Source organism: Convolutriloba macropyga, chromosome 4 (genome assembly GCF_964194025.1).
Source record: "Convolutriloba macropyga chromosome 4, txConMacr16.3, whole genome shotgun sequence".
NCBI classification, from domain to species: domain Eukaryota; kingdom Metazoa; phylum Xenacoelomorpha; order Acoela; family Convolutidae; genus Convolutriloba; species Convolutriloba macropyga.
Genome location: NC_134471.1, coordinates 40502058 through 40523563, shown reverse-complemented (window position 1 = coordinate 40523563; position 21506 = coordinate 40502058). Strand labels below are relative to the sequence as shown.

General features: G+C 35.2%; 1 protein-coding gene across 2 annotated transcripts in view; it reads right to left on the bottom strand.

Moving 5' to 3' along the window:
• LOC142337669 (polyadenylate-binding protein-interacting protein 1-like) overlaps window positions 1-21506 on the bottom strand; it is a 509163-nt gene that overhangs the window by 901 nt on the left and 486756 nt on the right. For both annotated transcript variants that reach the window (XM_075387086.1, XM_075387087.1), the window contains one exon: window positions 8192-8324. In XM_075387086.1, coding sequence (XP_075243201.1) covers window positions 8192-8324 — 133 coding nt within the window. The remainder of the gene's footprint in view (window positions 1-8191; window positions 8325-21506) is intronic.

Here is a 21506-nt window from a genome sequence, read left to right as displayed (position 1 = left end):
TTTGACACAAACGGTCAACCAGAAATTTTTCATTAAACATCAGGCTCGAAAGATTGTTGGAAACATATGTCGCCATTGATTCCGATAACCGCAATTGCGATTGAAAGATCAGAAATAATGAAAAATTGTTGTAAAAAAAATTTGAAAATGAAAACTATTTTTATGTTCAATCGTAGTTGGACGAACTTCTTTTTCTTAACTAGAAAGCACAGGTGCTAGTATCAATACCAATAAGCGTTAATATGGTAAATAAGAATTCAGAGAACAAGATTCAATTAGGAAGCTTCTCAATTTGGGCTTTATGGGTTTATCACGTTTCTATTTTTGATTTCCTTTGACTCTGTTGATTCTCGATTGTTTGGCTGAGCAACTGCTGCTTGAAATTACTTTTAGTCAAATGAGAGAAGAGTGAAACTAGCTCAGAAAAGTCAGGATGATTTCATACAAAATGTTCCAACATATAACCGTACATACAGGAAAATCGACAAAAGAACAAAAAAGAAACAACTTTCATAACTCTTCTTTTAGAACATCGGTAGTGTTACTAAATCTGATAACAACTGCTAAATTACTGTTCAAGAAAAACAAACCATCTTTGAAGAAAACCAATCAAATTAAAGTTGTAAGATAAAAAGCACGAGATGAGAAAATCCAATTTCATTTATCAGTGGCGTGGAAGTTATTAACATAGCTGGCAGATTGCCAGAAAATAGCCGCAATAGCTTCGTAGATCTGCAGTCTCAAAAAACAGTAAAAAAGACAGACCAAAAAATCGTCTTTTCATTGAAGGCTGATATGATATATTTTGATTAAAAATCTGTATAGGTTTTTGCTGCCTCTATTAACTGCTATCAAATAACCTTCTTTAGAGTGACACATACCCATTTGGCCTTATCTCTTTGAATTAAAGTAAATAAAAGTCAATTTCAAAGTGAGGAAGTCATTTTTGAGAGTAAGGTAAGTCAAATGTGACCAAAAACTTAATCAGGCGAATGAAGAAAGAAACTCGCTCCACTAAGAGCGAAAAATGACGTCACGCACGCAATTCAGTTGAAATTGCATGAATGAATGAACAAAAAGCAGATTTGAAGTGGTTGTGACGTCATATGGTCGTAACAAAAATCGCGACGAAATAAAAAAAACCAAGAGAAGGCCAATAATAGCCCCAGCTATCGCTTTACTTTATTCATACTTTAATGCTGAGACATTAAAACGTTGCCAAAACAAGTAGTGTCAAATTATCAAATTACTTTAAAATGTTCGTTCTAAACTCACTCCATTAAAAACTCTATATGCCTAATCTCTAGGCTCATCCAATGCGATCTGCCATTGATATAACATTACGCACATCAAATACGGTTAAAACTCATAGTTTCAATTGAACTCTATGAAAACTAAGAAATTCAAGGTTACAACAGTCGGTAGCTCAGTGATTATCAAATAAAACCACAAATTCATTTTCGACTCATTAGAAAGCCGATCTGACCTCTCTGTATTGTGCCTAAGAAACGGGACTTCAAAAGAACTACAAATAATGGCTTTATTTAAAAAAATTAACTAAATTTTTATGAAAACAAATGAAATCCCAGTCGTAAATATCATAACGTATCAACTGAAACAACGTACTGAAAGCCCTAATATGTAATTATAAAGCGGATAAAACTGTCCTTTATGAGCTTAAGCAACAGGGCATCAAAACAAACATTTACGAGAAAAACTTAAAATCATTACCTTACGCAAAGAAAGAGAATCAAAGTAAAAAAAGGCTAACGGATGTCAACTGAAACACAGAAAAAGATTTTAAAAGGCCTCATTAGAAAGCGGATAGGCCCCGTAGTTTATGAGCCCAAGCAGCAAAAACGTCAAGAAGAAAAATGCAAATCTCAAAACTATTGTACTAAATAGTGCTAAAGTATTAAGAAAAAACTGATAGTCATGCACTCTTCATTCATTTATGCCCTATTAGAAAGCTGATAAAATTAGGCATTAATGAGATAAATTGACAGGACAAAAAAGAATAAAAATAGCGCAAAAGAACGAAAAATCAAAGAAATCAAAACCAGTTTTCAAGTTACGTGGTTTAAGAATCAGTAAAAATCACAACTATTCATAGAACATAATGACCCCAGGCATCCCAAGAATGAGAAAACAAAACAACCTTTCGGGAAACAATCAAACAGAAACCAAAAAAAGGCAAAAAATAAAGAAGTAGGAAAAAAATCATAAAATCTTTGGGCATAACTACATGCCAAAATCATTAATCACGGCATATCATAAAACTTTAAAAGATGAAAAACCTTTCAGCAGTTCCAATGGCTAAAAAAAGGAATATATATCGGGCGAATTGCTCTCGAACGACTGGCGAGCGGTTGGCTTCGTCAGTAGCTAGCCACGGGGGGGGGGGTGCACCGGTGGGCTGATGGTGGGTGGGACAAAAGTGTGTGTGTGTGTGTGTGTGTGTGTGTGTGTGTGTGTGTGTGTGTGTGTGGGGGGGGGGGGGGGGGTCTTCAACCTCTAAGAACCACCCTTCACACCATATGTATAAGTCTCTAAAACAATTTCTATGAATCGCACACTTTGATATTAGTGAGCTGAAAGGCTCTCAGAGCACTTAATGCCCGCTGGGCGCTACCTGTTTATCCCGTTTTTGAGGACGAAATGTCAAATGGATCAGATGAACACTCAGTCAAGAGAAAAATCTAATAAAAAAGACCGACAGAGGTCAAATATAATTGCTACAATCTTCGTTTGAGAGCAATTAACAATACAACAACAAATGGGAGCCATATAAGATTCATAATTTCACAGTTATATTCAGTTATTAACTAAGCGATAAGACAGTAACAACAAAAATAGGCAAGACGAAAGATATCTTTATTTTTTGAAAATCATAAAAACGACTGCTAAGAAATCAATCGACTAACTAGATTCACTTATTCCATGTTAGCGCTGGAATCTTTCACCAATCAGGCTAAATAAAAAAACAATCAATTTTCGCAAGAACTCCAAAAACTCGCTCAAAGTGTTTGGAAACCAAAAGACAAAGTCAAGAAACGCAATAGATAGGGACTGGAACAATTATTGCAATTAACTCAAAGCTAATAAGCAACCAAAGAGGCCTGTCGTTAATGAGATTAAGTGACAAGACAGCAGAAAAACGAATAAGGAAAAAATCAAATATTTAATGATATTATAAAATGGAGTGTCAAAGTCTAAAATGCATTGGCTATCAGTTGATTATTTCAGTCAATTACAAATAGGCGCAACTAGAAAATGTATAAACCAAATTAATACCACTCAAGAGAAATTAATAGCACTCAAGAAAATCGCTTTCAAAAACCGAAAACTAATTCAAATACCAATTTCTAACTCACCTTTAAAGGTAATTTGGAAATCACGCTTTAAACGTGCTCGCGTTTCACTTTGTTAAAATCACCATAACATATTGAACTCTCATTGACGTGAGAAAGCCGAAAAAAGTGAACACATCTTACAAAAAAAATATAAGCCGGAAACTCCCCAACCGACTAGAAATAGATATGCAATATCCATTTTAGAAATAGATATGCACTTCAACTCCATCCAACTACTCTCTAAACAAAACGCACCTATACGCATTTACGGCGGTTGTTTCAGTGCAGCAATAACAGAGTAGCGGAAAACAAACTAAGCGGAAACCAAATCTCTTTAAAATATAAAATTTTAAAAAAAGGTCAGAAGCTGCAACACTGAAACAATTGTTGGCAAAAAACTTGCGAAAAATGGTTCTCATTCAATAAACGACTGCCAAAAAGACTAAAACTACAAAAAGGCAGACAGCGAAAACCAAAAATGAAAAAACATTTTTAAGCAAAATTCCTTACAAAATGCTAAATTCTGCTTCACCGATCAAAAAAGACCACAGGGGTAATATAATTGCTACAAACGCAATTTGAGAGCAATTTAACGTTTGCAAATACTCCAATGAGATTACTGGACAACTCCTAAATAAGAGAAGCTTAGCAGATGCCACAGCCGCTTAAAAGAAACCCCTTTTACATAGACTTTTCAAATTCCTAACAGCCTGTACTCAAATTTAGAAAAAAAATACAAAACTCGTGATCGGCTTTAATTCATATTAACCTCATGAAAAATCAATTTTGCTTGAGTCGTAAGGGTGACAGAAGAGACGAGTGGAGGCGCTGACTAAATCTGTCCAAAAAAAACATGCTGCAAGAACCGCACAAGGTAAAAACTTGTTGATATCGGAAATTTATTGCTTCTCTGCAGCCTCGGTACGTTTTCCAGAACCTAGCAAAAACACTTAAAATGGGCGTCTCTTTCGGTGAATGTCAAGGGTCAGACATTAGATTGGAAAAACGAGAGGGCCAAAACAATTGCAAAAAAACATTACTAATAAATTTGCTTGCCTATCCATTTAAGAAGATATCAATAACCCAGAACCCCATTTCAGCGCCTCAAGTAAGACATCGCCTCGTTTCAGAGTGCTCAAGCTTCCAAATATGGTTCCACGGCAAATTTATTTATTCAATGTAGAAATAAAGCATTGGCTTTATCGAATTTTAAAAAAACTTGCTTTCAAAGCATGGTAGAGCCAGTAAAAAAACAATTTACATACACCGACCAATTTACCCAACCAATAAACATACACCGACAAATGTCTGCAGAATTGCTCTTGAACGACAGGCGAGGCAATTTAATTCAAGGGCTGTAGCCTAGATCAATTTTTTCTTCTTGAGTGCAAAAAACCTTTCAAAACCTTTCCCCCGCTGGGATTCGAACCACTGACCTCCCGAACCGTAACCCCAAGCACTTCCAGCTACGCCATCAGAACCTTTTTCTTGATGTGCTGCAACCAATTTATATTATCAACAAGCTTTACTTCGGAGTAAGAGCAATAGAGATTACTCAAAAATGAAGAGCGAAAGCGTGAAACAGTCACTTGAGAAGTCAAAGAATGTTCTAGAAGAAAAGCGCAAAATTGTCAAGCAAAAAATTTGCATAAAAAAAGACACACACGTTTACAAAAATTGCTATGAACTTCATTCAAGAGCAATTAAAAACGACGAAACGAAACGTTTTGTGTTATTAATGATTGGAAATTGTTAGGCAACCAAAGTTTTCTAAAAAAACGAACACAGCCGGCAGATTGCCGGAAAATAGCCGCGACAGACGCTTGTGGCCTACCATGAATTGAAACAACTAAAGAAATGAGATTGACAGCTGGACCACCAGCTTTTTAAAAGACCACTAGACTTCTTGGGTTAGATTCGGACTGTTATTTTTATGATACATATTTGCTCCACAAAGAAAAAGCCCTAATTGGAGCTTTTTTAAAACTAATATTCGATATTAAAACTCGAGACTCTATTACTCAGGAATTAGGGCATAAAAGTTTGGCACTACTTAGATGCACACTATTGCCCTTTAATTAGTAAATGTTCATAAAACTTAAAGTTCCAAAAGTGAGTTCAGAAGTCATTTTTTGAGTGAGGTAAGTCACGCAATTGACCTAAAAGCAGAAATGACGTCACTAACACAAATTTATACTGCAAAGCAGTAGAAATCACTGAAGTCATTGAAAAAGTCAATTCCAAGAAGTCAGGGTAAGACGAAACAAAAATCTGTCAGACGATTTAAGAAAATTAGGAGCGCAATAATAGCCGCCTGGAGTTGCTGACGCGGCTATTAATACAATCAATCGGATTGCGTGCTAGAGCTGTAACTCTTTTAGGTCCAATAATGTGGGTAACTTCTGTAAAATTAAAAGCACTTTCAAATATTCACTTTGACCAAGATTCACAAAACTAACGTCGGTCGAATTGCTCTCAAGCGTCTGTGCAGCTTAGGGGGGCTAGCATTAGTTTGATGTAGTTTAATGGGTTGGGTAAACATGGTCAGAGAGGGTAATTGAGCGTGTGCGGTTACTTTGGAATTAGTGGGGGGGGGGGTCTCTCAAACATAAACCGACTAAAGTCAGACAATTGTTCTAGCAAGACAGGTAGGCAATCTAATTCAAATGGGGCTCGAACCCCCGCCCTCCTGCGAAATAGACTAACGCATAAACAACGCAGCTCGTGTTCTTCTGTTAGCTAATCTTTGAATCGCTTTAGTTTCAGCAGCATACTTAATTTCTACAGAGCGATTTAGGTCACGCAAAAATCAAGAAGTCAAGTGCGAAGAGGTCATTCGAGAAGTGAAACCTGGAACAAAACGGTCCAGAGAAAATTTTGCATAAAGACACATTTACAATAATGCTTCAAACTTAGTTCGAGAGCAATTTAACAGTTCCGGCGTCTCGTATACTTAAGGACAAGTGAGCCGTAAGGCTCTAAAAGAACGTATTGCCCTCACGTCTTTATCTGGTCGTCCCGTTTTTGAGGACGAAAGGTCAAATGGTCAGACGAAAAAGCGATCAGACAAAAATTTGGCAGCAAGAGAAATAACAAAAAAAACATACCCGGCAGATTGCCGGAAAATAGCCGCCGTTGATTCCAATAAGCGTGATTGAAAAAATAGATATTGAAAAAAAAAACAGATTTTTGTACAAAAACATTTTTTAAGTCCGATTTATTTTGATGGCATTTCGTAGTTGAACATACTTCTGTTTCTTGGAGAGGCTACAGGGGCTACTATCAATACAAATAAGCATTAGAGAGAGGTAACTAATACTTATAGGAACGACGTTCAGATAGCGGGCATCTAAAATTGGGCTTTATGGGTTTATCCCGTTTCTATTTCTGACTTCAATTTTTATACTGACTCTGTTCATTTTGAATTGCTTCGCTGAGCAAGTGATGTTCGAAATCACTTTTAGCAGAATGAGAGAAGAGAGAAACTAGCCTAGAGAAGTCAAAAAGATTTCACGCAAAAAGTTGAATAAACGGGAAAATGAGGTAAAGCGAAACATTTTTTTGTTCGACGAAGTAAAAAAAAACATAGCCGGAAGAATTCCGGAAACGACTCGAAGGAAAAATCTGCCCATACTTTTGACTACACAACTAGAACAACTATTGTGAACCATTAACCTCCACAAACGCCATAAAAAATTTAAGGAAGAATAGAAACGGCTTTCAAAAACAAATTGAATAAAAAAACTAGAAAATCTTAATTAGTTTTTTTTTAATAGTACAAGGAAACATAAAGCCGAGTAAAATTCCTTTCCAATTAGCGCAATGGAAGTCTCGCAAAACAATGAGCAAGTCATAATAGGCAAGAAACTTGTCTAAGACTAAGAAAAAAATTTAAGAAAAACTGCAAAAAAAATAGGAAAAATGGTTTAAAATTTCTCAATTTTTCTGTCCATTTTCCGAAGAAAAGAATGATTTACACCAATAAAACTTTAGTCAATTGGTAGCTGAATATTCCTTAAGTAACAAGCTTCTATTCAAATCCCACTAAAGCAATAATACAAAAAAAACGCAAAAAATCATTAATTTCGTCTAAAAATTAGCAAAACTGATCAAAACCCTCCAAATTAGCATTAAACTCAGAATTAACTACTTGAAACCTTCAATTCCTATCAAAACAAGCCTAAAAATAAAACAATATCATAATCAAACCTCATAACCATCGAAATTTGCAAAAAAAAACTGCTTTTAAAAGCCACACATGAACAAAAAAATTTCGCTCGCTTAGAGAAAACTTTTTCACACATCAATTTCTCGCTCTCTCAAAAACAGTGGTATGAACAAAAACCACTCCCTTTTCGCTCCGCTCTTAACTTTTGTTCAGCCCCAAAATCACTCCAAATTTTTTCACGCGTTTCATTTCCCGCTTCAAAAATCACTCCAATAAAATTGATTTAAAAAAAGGACTTCTCCAATACTCCTCTTCGAGTCGTAATAAAAATAGGAGCGCTATAATAGCCGGCTGAGAAGATGAGGGCGGTTATTCATGACCAGCAAGGACTAATATAATTGGAGGAAATTTAGTTTGAGAGTAATTAAACATGTTTAATTGCCCTCAAACAAAGTTTGTAGCAATTAAATTAGTCCGGCTGGTCATTTTACGCAATTTTTCGTACTGCTAACTTTTCGTCTGATCGGTACCGTCTGATCAATAACGTCTTTCGAATTGCTCTTGGATGCCAGGCGAGGAGTTTGCTTGGTTGTAGCAATCTTAAGCTGATAGACGTACGACACAATTGTTTCAAATTTCATTTGAGAGCATTTCATCAACTTTAACTTACAGTTGGCTATTAGCTGATGCATCTCCCATGCCAGTGGATCCAGAATCCAAAGTGTTGCCGCCTTCAGGCACATCTCCCTCGCCGTGCAGATACATGAACCTATCAGCCGGTCTCATATCGCTCTCCACAAAGTCTGCACAAATAAATGCATCATTGAATAATTTATATTTCTTTTACAATTTCTCAAGGCTCCCAGCATCCCAAAGTTCCGGTTTCGCGGTCAATAACTATTTATAAAAACGATAAATTAAATGGCAATGATTATAACACGCTTCTATTATGGCATTTTATGTTTATATGTAAATGATTGTTCCGAGCCACTTAAAACTGGGAGATAGCAGTTACGAAACATTTTTGTTCAGTCAATTTGACCGATCAATGTATTTCGCGTACAAAGTGGTTTGAAAGCCCTGTGGAGCGTAGATTATCTTAAAAGGAGAATTTTTCGATTTTCGTCTTTTTGAGTGAGAAAAATTTTTCATTCAAAAATGTTTGCCTAAAAATTGTTGCACAGCGTTTTGTTTAACCACAAAACAAGATACTTCATAGACTTGGAGTAGTTATTAACAAGATGGCGGGTCAGTTTCCGAGAGAGTCAAAATCGCAGAGAAATCGTTAGGAGTATCCGAAAGCAACTTATATGCATTGGAGAAAATTACTGTTTGAACCAAAAAAACATGTCGTATTTTTTCAACAGACAAAAACAAAAACGCTTGAAACAGAGACAGACAAAACTTACACACACACAAACACACACACACACACACACACACACACACACACGACACACACACGACACACACACGACACACACGACAAACACACACACGACACACACACACGACACACACACACGACACACTAACACGACACACACACACGACACACACACACGACACACACACACACGACACACACACACGACACACACACACACGACACACACACACGACACACACACACGACACACACACGACACACACACACGACACACACACACGACACACACACACGACACACACACACACACACGACACACACACACACGACACACACACACACGACACACACACACGACACACACACACACGACACACACACACACGACACACACACACACGACACACACACACACGACACACACACACACGACACACACACACACGACACACACACACACGACACACACACACACACGACACACACACACGACACACACACACACGACACACACACACGACACACACACGACACACACACAGACACACACACAGACACACACACAGACACACACACAGACACACACACACAGACACACACACACAGACACACACACACAGACACACACACACACACACGACACACACACACGACACACACACACACGACACACACACACGACACACACACGACACACACACAGACACACACAGACACACACACAGACACACACACACAGACACACACACACAGACACACACACACACACACAGACACACACACAGACACACACACACACACACACACACACACACACACACACAAACACACACACAAACACACACACACACAAACACACACAAACACACGCACAAACACACACACAAACATACACACAAACACACACAAACACACACAAACACACACAAACACACACAAACACACACAAACACACACACACACACACACACACAAAATCCGAACACCAAAAGAAAATCTTAAATTTCCTCTTTGAAAACTGATCTTTAATCACGGTTCGTCACCATTCCTTAAGCTACTTTTTTTCTAAATAACTCGGTGTTGACTTTGTAATAGTAACTATCGGTAATTGTAATTTTGGCAATAAGCTTTGAAATGGAACTTTTTAAAGTTTTACGGAAAACTTTTGTCAATTTTGATGTTTCATGAGCATAAACATACAACCAGTTTTTTAAAATTTCACAGTGAAAACTAAACAAGTAATTCTGGTTTTCGACAGATTCAAAGCCGAAATTTGTAACAAAAAATGATGGTTTTATGATTTCTGATAATTTTAGCACACTACCTTTATTTGTGTTTAACACTTACAGGTACTAACTATCTTAGACTAGCTCTCTCCGTCTCTAACTTACATACCACACACACGCACACATATGCATACACTCATATATGTGCACAAACACAAACAAAAATAAACAAACAAACAAACAAACACACACTCGCACACACACACATATACACACACGCACGCACGCGCGCACACACAAACACAAAAGCGCACACACATACATACACACACGCACGCACACACACACACACACGCACGCACAAACACATACACACACACACACACACACACACACACACACACACGCACGCACACACATACACACGCACGCGCACACACGCACAAACGAAAACACAATAACGATCTCCTATACCAAATAAAGTTTTTTTGGGCAAGTGAATTTTACCCATAGTTCATCATTGTTCATTTAATTCTCTTCTTTAACCTATTTGTGACCTAGGTGTGGAATTCATGAGGCAATTTCATCGGTAATTGTAAAAATGCCTCTACAATTTGAAAAACTTTTGAAAATTTTTCAAAAATTTGTTCTGTATGACCTTTCAGGAGCATTATAGACCAAATCGTTTTTAAAAAATCTGACTGTGTGTTAGCAGCTAGACTTAATAAACACAATATTGTTTTCAAACATTTAAAACGGCAACTTTCAGCAAATATTAAGTACATTTTCTAAATTTTAGCAATTCTGAGTTTTGAACTCTGCCTCTTCTCTGAGTCTAGAGAACGTAAAATTTAGAGAACGTTAACTTCTGTCCTTCGAGTCGGTTATTTAGCAGCATAGAGGCTCATTTGTTCTTAGTAAACTTTACGTATGGGCCATTTCATTCTTCCGGTTAATTTAAAGAGCATTTTCGTAATTTCTAATTGAACTGAAAAAAAATCTAATTCCATCTTTTTTATATGAGGAGTTTCCCAATCAAAGAGCTATTTAGTTTTCAAAGTACAGATACGCTCACAGACTCGAGAAGATCAATTCGAAGAGCAACTAAAAAACAAGTAAACAAATTTTCAAAAAAAACTATGAACATTTGTTTTAGGTTTTTCAAGCTAGAGATTCATAAACTCTCTAATTCTCGTTCTTCTGTTTTTCATTAAGCTAGAGGAGGTTGGTTCGAATGATCTGCTGTGATAATATAGGAATTAAAACAAATAAAAAAATTCCATCTTTAATGAATTTGGCTAATTTGATGTTCCTACTCAAGCTGGAGATTCATAAAGTCTCTAATTCTCGTTCTTCTGTTTTTCATTAAGCTAGAGGAGGTTGGTTCGAATGATCTGCTGTGATAATATAGGAACTAAAACAAATAAAGAAATTCCATCTTTAATGAATTTGGCTAATTTGATGTTCCTTCCATGAAACCGATTTTTATATCTCTGTTTTGAAACTACTTAAATGGTCGATTCTGACCATTTCAGTAGTTCGAAATCTGTTGAGTACATAGAAACATTGGTTTAAAAAATCTAATCAGCCGAAAACAACGAGAAGATCAAAAAGTTCTTTAAACAAAATTTTCAGAAAAACCTATGGGATAAGCGTACGGGTAGGAGAATTTGTTTAAAACTCGATCAATTTTCTTTACAACTCTTAAGAAAATTGATCGAGTCCAAGCGCGAGCAATGAAAAGGAAACTGATAAAATCATACAAAACAATCTCCGAACACAAACAGAACGATTCCAAACTCTGCTGAAGCATTTACCAAAACCCAAATCACCCTTTACGAGAAATACTACCAAACAGAAGCACTTACTGCCAAAGCCATCTTCGCGAAAAACTACCTGAACCCCACAGCTGTAAAACTGAACTTGAAATGAAAACTCTTTCCAAATAGATTTCTCCGTTGGCTGTAAATTCTATCTTTGTCTCTGTTTCTCTTGCGAAATTTTTGGTCAAATATTTTAATGCTGACAATCAAAACTCCATTTAACCAAACCAAACATTTTTTAAAATTTTCCTTTTAAATTTAAAGTATTCCCCCCTTTTTCAAATTTTGGATAATTTATTATATAAAAACTAGATCCTGAGGGCTATAAAATGGTGTTTTTCTTTTTCTCTACGATGCGTAAACAATAAGTAAAAATTTAACTGAAAAAGAGCCAGCCTCGCATATATATTCCCCATTTTTGAAAAAAATGTTGAAACAATAAATGACAATCAACTCTTAATCGAAGTAACCATATCGTTCCCTAAATCCAGAAAAACAGCGGTAGCTTAACTTTTCGACCAGGTTGGTCATTAAAAAACAAAGAAGAACGTCAGAATTTGCTCCTTCAGTCGTCAAACTGTGCATGATATGCGCGCGAACCTTCAACATAATATCAATAATCGCAGGTGAAGAGACCTTCTGTTTGTCAGAAGAGCAGGACAAAGGAGGCATATACAAAAATGCCCATGATAATGTTCATGGTACATAACGTTCCCACATCCGTATTCACATACACTAAAACAATATGCAAAATTTGATTGGTACAATAAACTGTTTCAACAGGCTGCAGCAATAAATCAAATTTTGAAAACAAATGACCTTGAGTGGATTTGCTCGAAGTTAACGTTGACGCCCAATTTTACTGCAGCTCTTAACAGTTTCGGTTAAGATTCGAATTTATTAATCTATGCCGCACTACTGTGAGAAGTTCAAATACTTTTGTCTCTGATGTTATCGAATGGACTTCATGATTGATCACATTTTGATTGAAACTCTAAATACAATATCATGAAGCAAAAAGGGTCTCTATAGACGTTCCTCATCTACTCAAAATAGCTCCACATAGTTTCTTGTTGAGGCTACTTATCAGCACAGCAATTTTGTTCACAATGCAACTACGTAACTGCATAGTAGGCAACTAAAAATGTATAAATCTTAAATATAGCATTTCAGGTCCAAATTTCAACATGGGACACAAAAGCGACTCTTTAACAGGTTACTTGTACGCTTATCAACCAAAATCGGAACGTTTAAATGTTTGGCCTATATGCTGAAAAAGAATCACTTTTATTGCTTACTATTACTAGAGATTACTGCTCTATGTCGTTTCTACGACTTTATCGTTAACTCTATCGCACTCAAATACAGTAGCTGAAAACTTCTAAGAAAATTTGATTTTCTTACTCTAATGGCCTCAAAAACCAAATCAGGTTACCGATGCCGTTCAAAAAATGGTACTAAAAACCTGCTTGACCGTAAAATATGGGAAAACGACAAAATGATCACTTGGCTCAATATGAAAAAAAAGCTCAAAATAAACAACGTTGTGTTGCAAAAATGGAACACTGCATTAGCTATATTTGACACTTATCACGCAGGCCAAGCTTGAAGTTTAAGTGTTATCAACAAAATCCAATTTGACACAGGAAAATTCTAAAAACAACCGAAAAATTCAACAGTTGAGTATAAAAATACTTAGACATAAAATAAAGAAACTTTTTTTGTCTGTAAAATAATTCAAAAAATTTAAAACTTAGTAGAGGATATAAATGTAATTAGAAACAAAAAAGTTTGTCATTCTTTGTACAATTTTCCCCCCGAGTTCAGACAAAGTATTTCGGGCAAGAAATAGAAATTTTTAAGCGAACGAAATCAACAAGTTTCAACAATTAGACACACATTCCTTAACGCATTAAAAAATCTAAGAACAACCTTTATTTTCATGAAATTAACTTTTTGACGCAAACGGCATTGAACAAGTGCTTAATATTTTAGTGAAAAGACACAAAAATTTGACACAAAAAGATTTGAAACCGTGCTTTTCATTTTAGTGAAAAGAACTACTTCAATCCGCATTGCAATTGGTGAAATTATGAAAACTGTCACTAAAACAGCTATTTCATCAAAACAAGCGAAAATACATAAAAATGCCAAAATGGGACTGGCCAAAATAAACAAATTAGCCAAATGGGACAAAATGGCAAACCATAACCAGCTAAAGTCGGGTTAAATGCATTTAAACGACCGTCGAGTGGTTGCCTGAAGTAGTAGAGCTGGTGCTTACGGATACCAGCATTAGTGGGAGGAGCGCAGAGTGGGGCTCTCTCGGATTATGGTTTTTATGGCTTCAGCAAGTGTTTTCGTAAGTTGAACTGAATTCTAGTTTTTTGACGTATTTTATGTTCCTTTTGCAGTCTCAAGACAAAGTATCAAAAACAAATGATCCAATTGGATTCCCTAAGTGGCATAAATTGTGGTATAAACTCCCTGTATAATGCTATAACACCAACTGCATCCTATGTCTTTGAAAGTGTTCGTTGTTTTTAGGAAATTTTTATTTATCTTCTGAACTTTGCCATTTAATTCTAAATTCCGCCGACTTTTTGCTTAGTAGCAGTAAACGCAGTTTGCTTATTCGTTCTAGTGAATGAAAGCCTATTCTTTCCATCCATTATATTTTTAATTAATGGTTTCATGGCTTTCAAACCAAGACTTTCCAAAAAAATTGACTTAAACGAAACGCAACTGAACATAAAAAATGTTTTAGGTGAATAGCGTTTTAAAAAAACTGCACTAGCTATATCTTACCCAAGAGCATTTAAGCATTTGATATTTAGCACTCAGGCCACGCTTGAAGTTTAACTGTTATCAATAATATCAAATTTGATACAGGAAAATTTTCGAAACAAAATAAAAATTCAACAGTTCGGTATAAAAATACATAGACATAAAATAAAGAAACTTTTTTTGTCTGTAAAATAATTCAACAAATTAAAATTTAGTAGAGGATATAAATGTAATTAGAAACAAAAACGTTTATCATTCTTTGTACAATTTTTCCCCCGAGTTCAGACAAAATATTTCGGGCAAGAAATAGAAATTTTTAAGCGAACGAAATCAACAAGTTTCAACAATTAGACACACATTCCTTAACGCATTAAAAAATCTAAGAACAACCTTTATTTTCATGAAATTAACTTTTTGACGCAAACGGCATTGAACAAGTGCTTAATATTTTAGTGAAAAGACACAAAAATTTGACACAAAAAGATTTGAAACCGTGCTTTTCATTTTAGTGAAAAGAACTACTTCAATCCGCATTGCAATTGGTGAAATTATGAAAACTGTCACTAAAACAGCTATTTCATCAAAACAAGCGAAAATACATAAAAATGCCAAAATGGGACTGGCCAAAATAAACAAATTAGCCAAATGGGACAAAATGGCAAACCATAACCAGCTAAAGTCGGGTTAAATGCATTTAAACGACCGTCGAGTGGTTGCCTGAAGTAGTAGAGCTGGTGCTTACGGATACCAGCATTAGTGGGAGGAGCGCAGAGTGGGGCTCTCTCGGATTATGGTTTTTATGGCTTCAGCAAGTGTTTTCGTAAGTTGAACTGAATTCTAGTTTTTTGACGTATTTTATGTTCCTTTTGCAGTCTCAAGACAAAGTATCAAAAACAAATGATCCAATTGGATTCCCTAAGTGGCATAAATTGTGGTATAAACTCCCTGTATAATGCTATAACACCAACTGCATCCTATGTCTTTGAAAGTGTTCGTTGTTTTTAGGAAATTTTTATTTATCTTCTGAACTTTGCCATTTAATTCTAAATTCCGCCGACTTTTTGCTTAGTAGCAGTAAACGCAGTTTGCTTATTCGTTCTAGTGAATGAAAGCCTATTCTTTCCATCCATTATATTTTTAATTAATGGTTTCATGGCTTTCAAACCAAGACTTTCCAAAAAAATTGACTTAAACGAAACGCAACTGAACATAAAAAATGTTTTAGGTGAATAGCGTTTTAAAAAAACTGCACTAGCTATATCTTACCCAAGAGCATTTAAGCATTTGATATTTAGCACTCAGGCCACGCTTGAAGTTTAACTGTTATCAATAATATCAAATTTGATACAGGAAAATTTTCGAAACAAAATAAAAATTCAACAGTTCGGTATAAAAATACATTGAAATAAAATAAAGTAACTTTTTGTCGGTAAATTAATTCATAAAAAATTAAAAGTTAGAGGAAAAAAAATTGGAAACAAAAAAGTTTGTCATTCTTTGTACAATTTTTCCCCCGAGTTAAGACAAAATATTTGGGTTACGAAATAGAAATTTTAAAGCCAACGAAATCAACAAGTTTTAACAATTAGTCTCACACACAAATTTCAAAATCATTAAAAATTCTCAGAACAACCTCTAATTTCATGGAATTAACTTTTTGGCACAAAAGGCTTTGAAACCCTGCTTGTCATATTAGTGAAAAGAACTACTTCAATCCGCATCGCAAGTGGTGAAATTATGCAAATAGTCACTAAAACAGCAATTTCATCAAAGCAGGCAAGAAAAAGACAAAAGTGCCAAAAATGTGTTAAACAAACTGCCTAAATGTGTTAAACAAAATTTCAAACCATAACAAGTTAATTTCGGGTTAATTGCTTTCAAACGAACGTCGAGTGGTTGCCTAAAGTAGTAGACAGCTGGTGCTTCAGGATGCTAGCATTAGTGGGAGGAGTGCGGAGTGGGGCTCTTGGATTATGGTTTTCATGGCTTCAGCAAGTGTTTTCGTAAACTTGAACTGAATTCTTGTTTTCCCGTATTTTATGTTCTTTTTGCAGTCTCAAGACAAAGTATCAATAACAAATGATCCAATTGGATTCACTAAGTGGCATAAAAGCTGGTACAAATACCCTGTATAATGCTTTTAGTTGATACCAACTGCATCTTTCTTTGCAAATATTTGTTGTTTTTAGGAAATTCTCAGTTATCTTCTGAACTTTGCCCTTTAATTCTAAATTCTACAAACTTTTTGCTTAGTAGCAGTAAACGCAGTTTGCATATTCGTTCTAGAGAATGAAAGTTTATTCTTTCCGTGCCTTAAATATTTAATTAGTGGTTTCATGTCTTTCATATCAGGAGTTTTTAAGAAAATTGACTTGGAGAAAACGCATTTGACATTATAGAATGTTTTAGATGAATAGCAAATGAAACACTGCATTGTCTACATTTTACCCAAAAGCATTTAAGCATTTGATCGTTACCACGCAGGCCAAGCTTCAAGTTTAACTTTTACCAACAAAATCCAATTTGACACAGGGAAATTCTAAAAACAACCGAAAAATTCAACAGTTGAGTATAAAAATACATAGACATAAAATAAAGAAACTTTTTTTGTCTGTAAAATAATTCAAAAAATTAAAATTTAGTAGAGGATATAAATGTAATTAGAAACAAAAACGTTTATCATTCTTTGTACAATTTTTCCCCCGAGTTCAGACAAAATATTTCGGGCAAGAAATAGAAATTTTTAAGCGAACGAGATCAACAAGTTTCAACAATTAGACACACATTCTATAACGCATTAAAAAATCTCAGAACAACCTTTATCATGAAATTAACTTTTTGACGCAAACGGCATTGAACAAGTGCTTAATATTTTAGTGAAAAGAACTACTTCAATCCGCATTGCAATTGGTGAAATTATGAAAATAGTCACTAAAAGGGGCAATTTCATCAAAACAAGCAAGACAAGCACAATAATGCCAAAAATATGTTTAACAAACAAACCAAATAGGACAAAATGGGAAACCATAACTATCTAACGTCGGGTTAATTGCTTTCAAACGCGTCGAGTGGTTGCCTGAAGTAGTAGACAGCTGGTGCTTACGAATGCTAGCATTAAAGGGAGGAGCGCAAAGTGAGGCTCTCTTGGATTAATGTTTTTTATGGTTTCATGGTTTTTATGGCTTCAGCTTCATCATGTGTTTTCGTCAACTCAAACTGAATTCTTATTTTGCCCGTATTTTGTTCTTTTTGCAGTCTCAAGACATGTCAATAACTAATGATTCAATTGGATTCCCTAAGTGGCATAAATGCTGGTATAAATTCCCTGTATAGTGCTTTTAGTTGATACCAATTGCATCCTATGTCTTAAATATTCGTTGTTTTTGGAAACATTTCATTTATCTTCTGAACTTCGCCATTTAATTCTAAATTCCGCCAATTTTTTGCTTAGTAGCAGTAAAAGCAGTTTGCATATTCGTTCTAGTGAAAGAAAGTTTATACTTTCCACCCATTATACTTTTAATTAATGATTTCATGGCTTTCATAGCAAGACTTTTCAAAACAATTGACTTAAACGAAACGCAATTGAACATCAAGAAAATTTTAGGTGAATAGCGCATAAAACACTGCATTAGCTATATTTTACCCAAAAGCATTTAAGCATTTAAAACTTATCACGCATGCCAAGCTTGAAGTTTAACTGTTATCAACAATATCGAACTTGATACAGGAAAGTTTTCGAAAAAATAAAAACTCAACAGTTCAGTATAAAAAGCATTGAGATAAAGTAACTTTTTGTCTGTAAAAGAATTCACTGAAATTAAAATCTAGTAGCGGATATAAACGCAATTAGGCACAAAAAAAGTGTCATTCTTAGTACAATTTTTCCCCCGACTTCAGACAGATATTTAAGGCAAGAAATAAAACGAACGAAATCCAGACACATTCCATAACAAATTAAAAATTCTCAGGACAACCTTTACTTTCATGAAATTAACTTTTGGACGCAAAGTGCTTTGAAAATGTGCTCATTTTTTAGTGAAAAGAACTAATTTAAGCCGCATTGCAATTGGTGAAATTATGAAAACAGTCACTAAAAGGGCAATTTCATCAAAACAAGCGAGAGAACAAAAATGCCAAAAATATGGTAAACAAACTAATCAAATGGGAGCAAATGGGAAAATGGGAAAATGAGAAAAGGTAGCAAATGTCGGGTTAATTGCTTTCAAACAACGTCTAGTGGTAGCCTGAAGTAGTAGACAGCTGATGCTTACGAAAGCTAGCATTAGTGGGCAGAGCGCAGAGTGCGGCTCTCTTGGATTAATGGTTTTTATGGCTTCAACTTCATCAAGTGTTTTCGTAAAACCGATCTGAATTCTTGTTTCGCCGTATTTTATGTTCTTTTTGCAGTCTCAAGACAACATGTCAATAACCAACGATTCAATTGGATTCCCTAAGTGGCAAAAATGCTGGTATAAATTCCCTGTATAATGCTTTTAGTTGATACCAACTGCATCTTATGTCTGCAAATATTTGTTGTTTTTAGGAAATTCTCAGTTATCTGAACTTTGCCATTTATTTCTAAATTCTACAGGCTTTTTGCTTAGTAGCAGTAAACGCAGTTTGCATATTCGTTCTAGTGAAAGAAAGTTTATACTTTCCATCCATTACACTTTTAATTAATGATTTCATGGCTTTCATAGCAAGACTTTTCAAAACAATTGACTTAAACGAAACGCAATTGAACATCAAGAAAATTTTAGGTGAATAGCGCATAAAACACTGCATTAGCTATATTTTACCCAAAAGCATTTAAGCATTTAAAACTTATCACGCATGCCAAGCTTGAAGTTTAACTGTTATCAACAATATCGAACTTGATACAGGAAAATTTTCGAATAAATAAAAATTCAACAGTTCAGTATAAAAAGCATTGAGATAAAGTAACTTTTGGTCTGTAAAAGAATTCACTGAAATTAAAATCTAGTAGCGGATATAAACGTAATTAGGCACAAAAAAGTGTCATTCTTAGTACAATTTTTCCCCCGACTTCAGACAGATGTTTGTGGCAAGAAATAAAACGAACGAAATCCACACACATTCCATAACAAATTAAAAATTCTCAGGACAACCTTTACGTTCATGAAATTAACTTTTTGACGCAAAGTGCTTTGAAAATGTGCTCATTTTTTAGTGAAAAGAACTAATTTAAGCCGCATTGCAATTGGTGAAATTATGAAAACAGTCACTAAAAGGGCAATTTCATCAAAACAAGCGAGAGAACAAAAATGCCAAAAATATGGTAAACAAACTAATCAAATGGGAGAAAATGGGAAACCATAGGTAGCAAATGTCGGGTTAATTGCTTTCAAACAACGTCTAGTGGTAGCCTGAAGTAGTAGACAGCTGATGCTTACGAAAGCTAGCATTAGTGGGCAGAGCGCAGAGTGCGGCTCTCTTGGATTAATGGTTTTTATGGCTTCAACTTCATCAAGTGTTTTCGTAAAACCGATCTGAATTCTTGTTTCGCCGTATTTTATGTTCTTTTTGCAGTCTCAAGACAACATGTCAATAACCAACGATTCAATTGGATTCCCTAAGTGGCAAAAATGCTGGTATAAATTCCCTGTATAATGCTTTTAGTTGATACCAACTGCATCTTATGTCTGCAAATATTTGTTGTTTTTAGGAAATTCTCAGTTATCTGAACTTTGCCATTTATTTCTAAATTCTACAGGCTTTTTGCTTAGTAGCAGTAAACGCAGTTTGCATATTCGTTCTAGTGAAAGAAAGTTTATACTTTCCATCCATTATACTTTTAATTAATGATTTCATGGCTTTCATAGCAAGACTTTTCAAAACAATTGACTTAAACGAAACGCAATTGAACATCAAGAAAATTTTAGGTGAATAGCGCATAAAACACTGCATTAGCTATATTTTACCCAAAAGCATTTAAGCATTTAAAACTTATCACGCATGCCAAGCTTGAAGTTTAACTGTTATCAACAATATCGAACTTGATACAGGAAAATTTTCGAATAAATAAAAATTCAACAGTTCAGTATAAAAAGCATTGAGATAAAGTAACTTTTGGTCTGTAAAAGAATTCACTGAAATTAAAATCTAGTAGCGGATATAAACGTAATTAGGCACAAAAAAGTGTCATTCTTAGTACAATTTTTCCCCCGACTTCAGACAGATGTTTGTGGCAAGAAATAAAACGAACGAAATCCACACACATTCCATAACAAATTAAAAATTCTCAGGACAACCTTTACGTTCATGAAATTAACTTTTTGACGCAAAGTGCTTTGAAAATGTGCTCATTTTTTAGTGAAAAGAACTAATTTAAGCCGCATTGCAATTGGTGAAATTATGAAAACAGTCACTAAAAGGGCAATTTCATCAAAACAAGCGAGAGAACAAAAATGCCAAAAATATGGTAAACAAACTAATCAAATGGGAGAAAATGGGAAACCATAGGTAGCAAATGTCGGGTTAATTGCTTTCAAACAACGTCTAGTGGTAGCCTGAAGTAGTAGACAGCTGATGCTTACGAAGGCTAGCATTAGTGGGAAGAGCGCTGAAAGCGGCTCTCTTGGATTAATGGTTTTTATGGCTTCAGCTTCATCAAGTGTTTTCGTGAACTCGAACTGAAGTCTTGTTTTGCCGTAATTTATGTTCTTTTTGCAGTCTCAAGACAACATGTCAATAACTAGCGATTCAATTGGATTCCCTAATTGGCATAAATGCTGG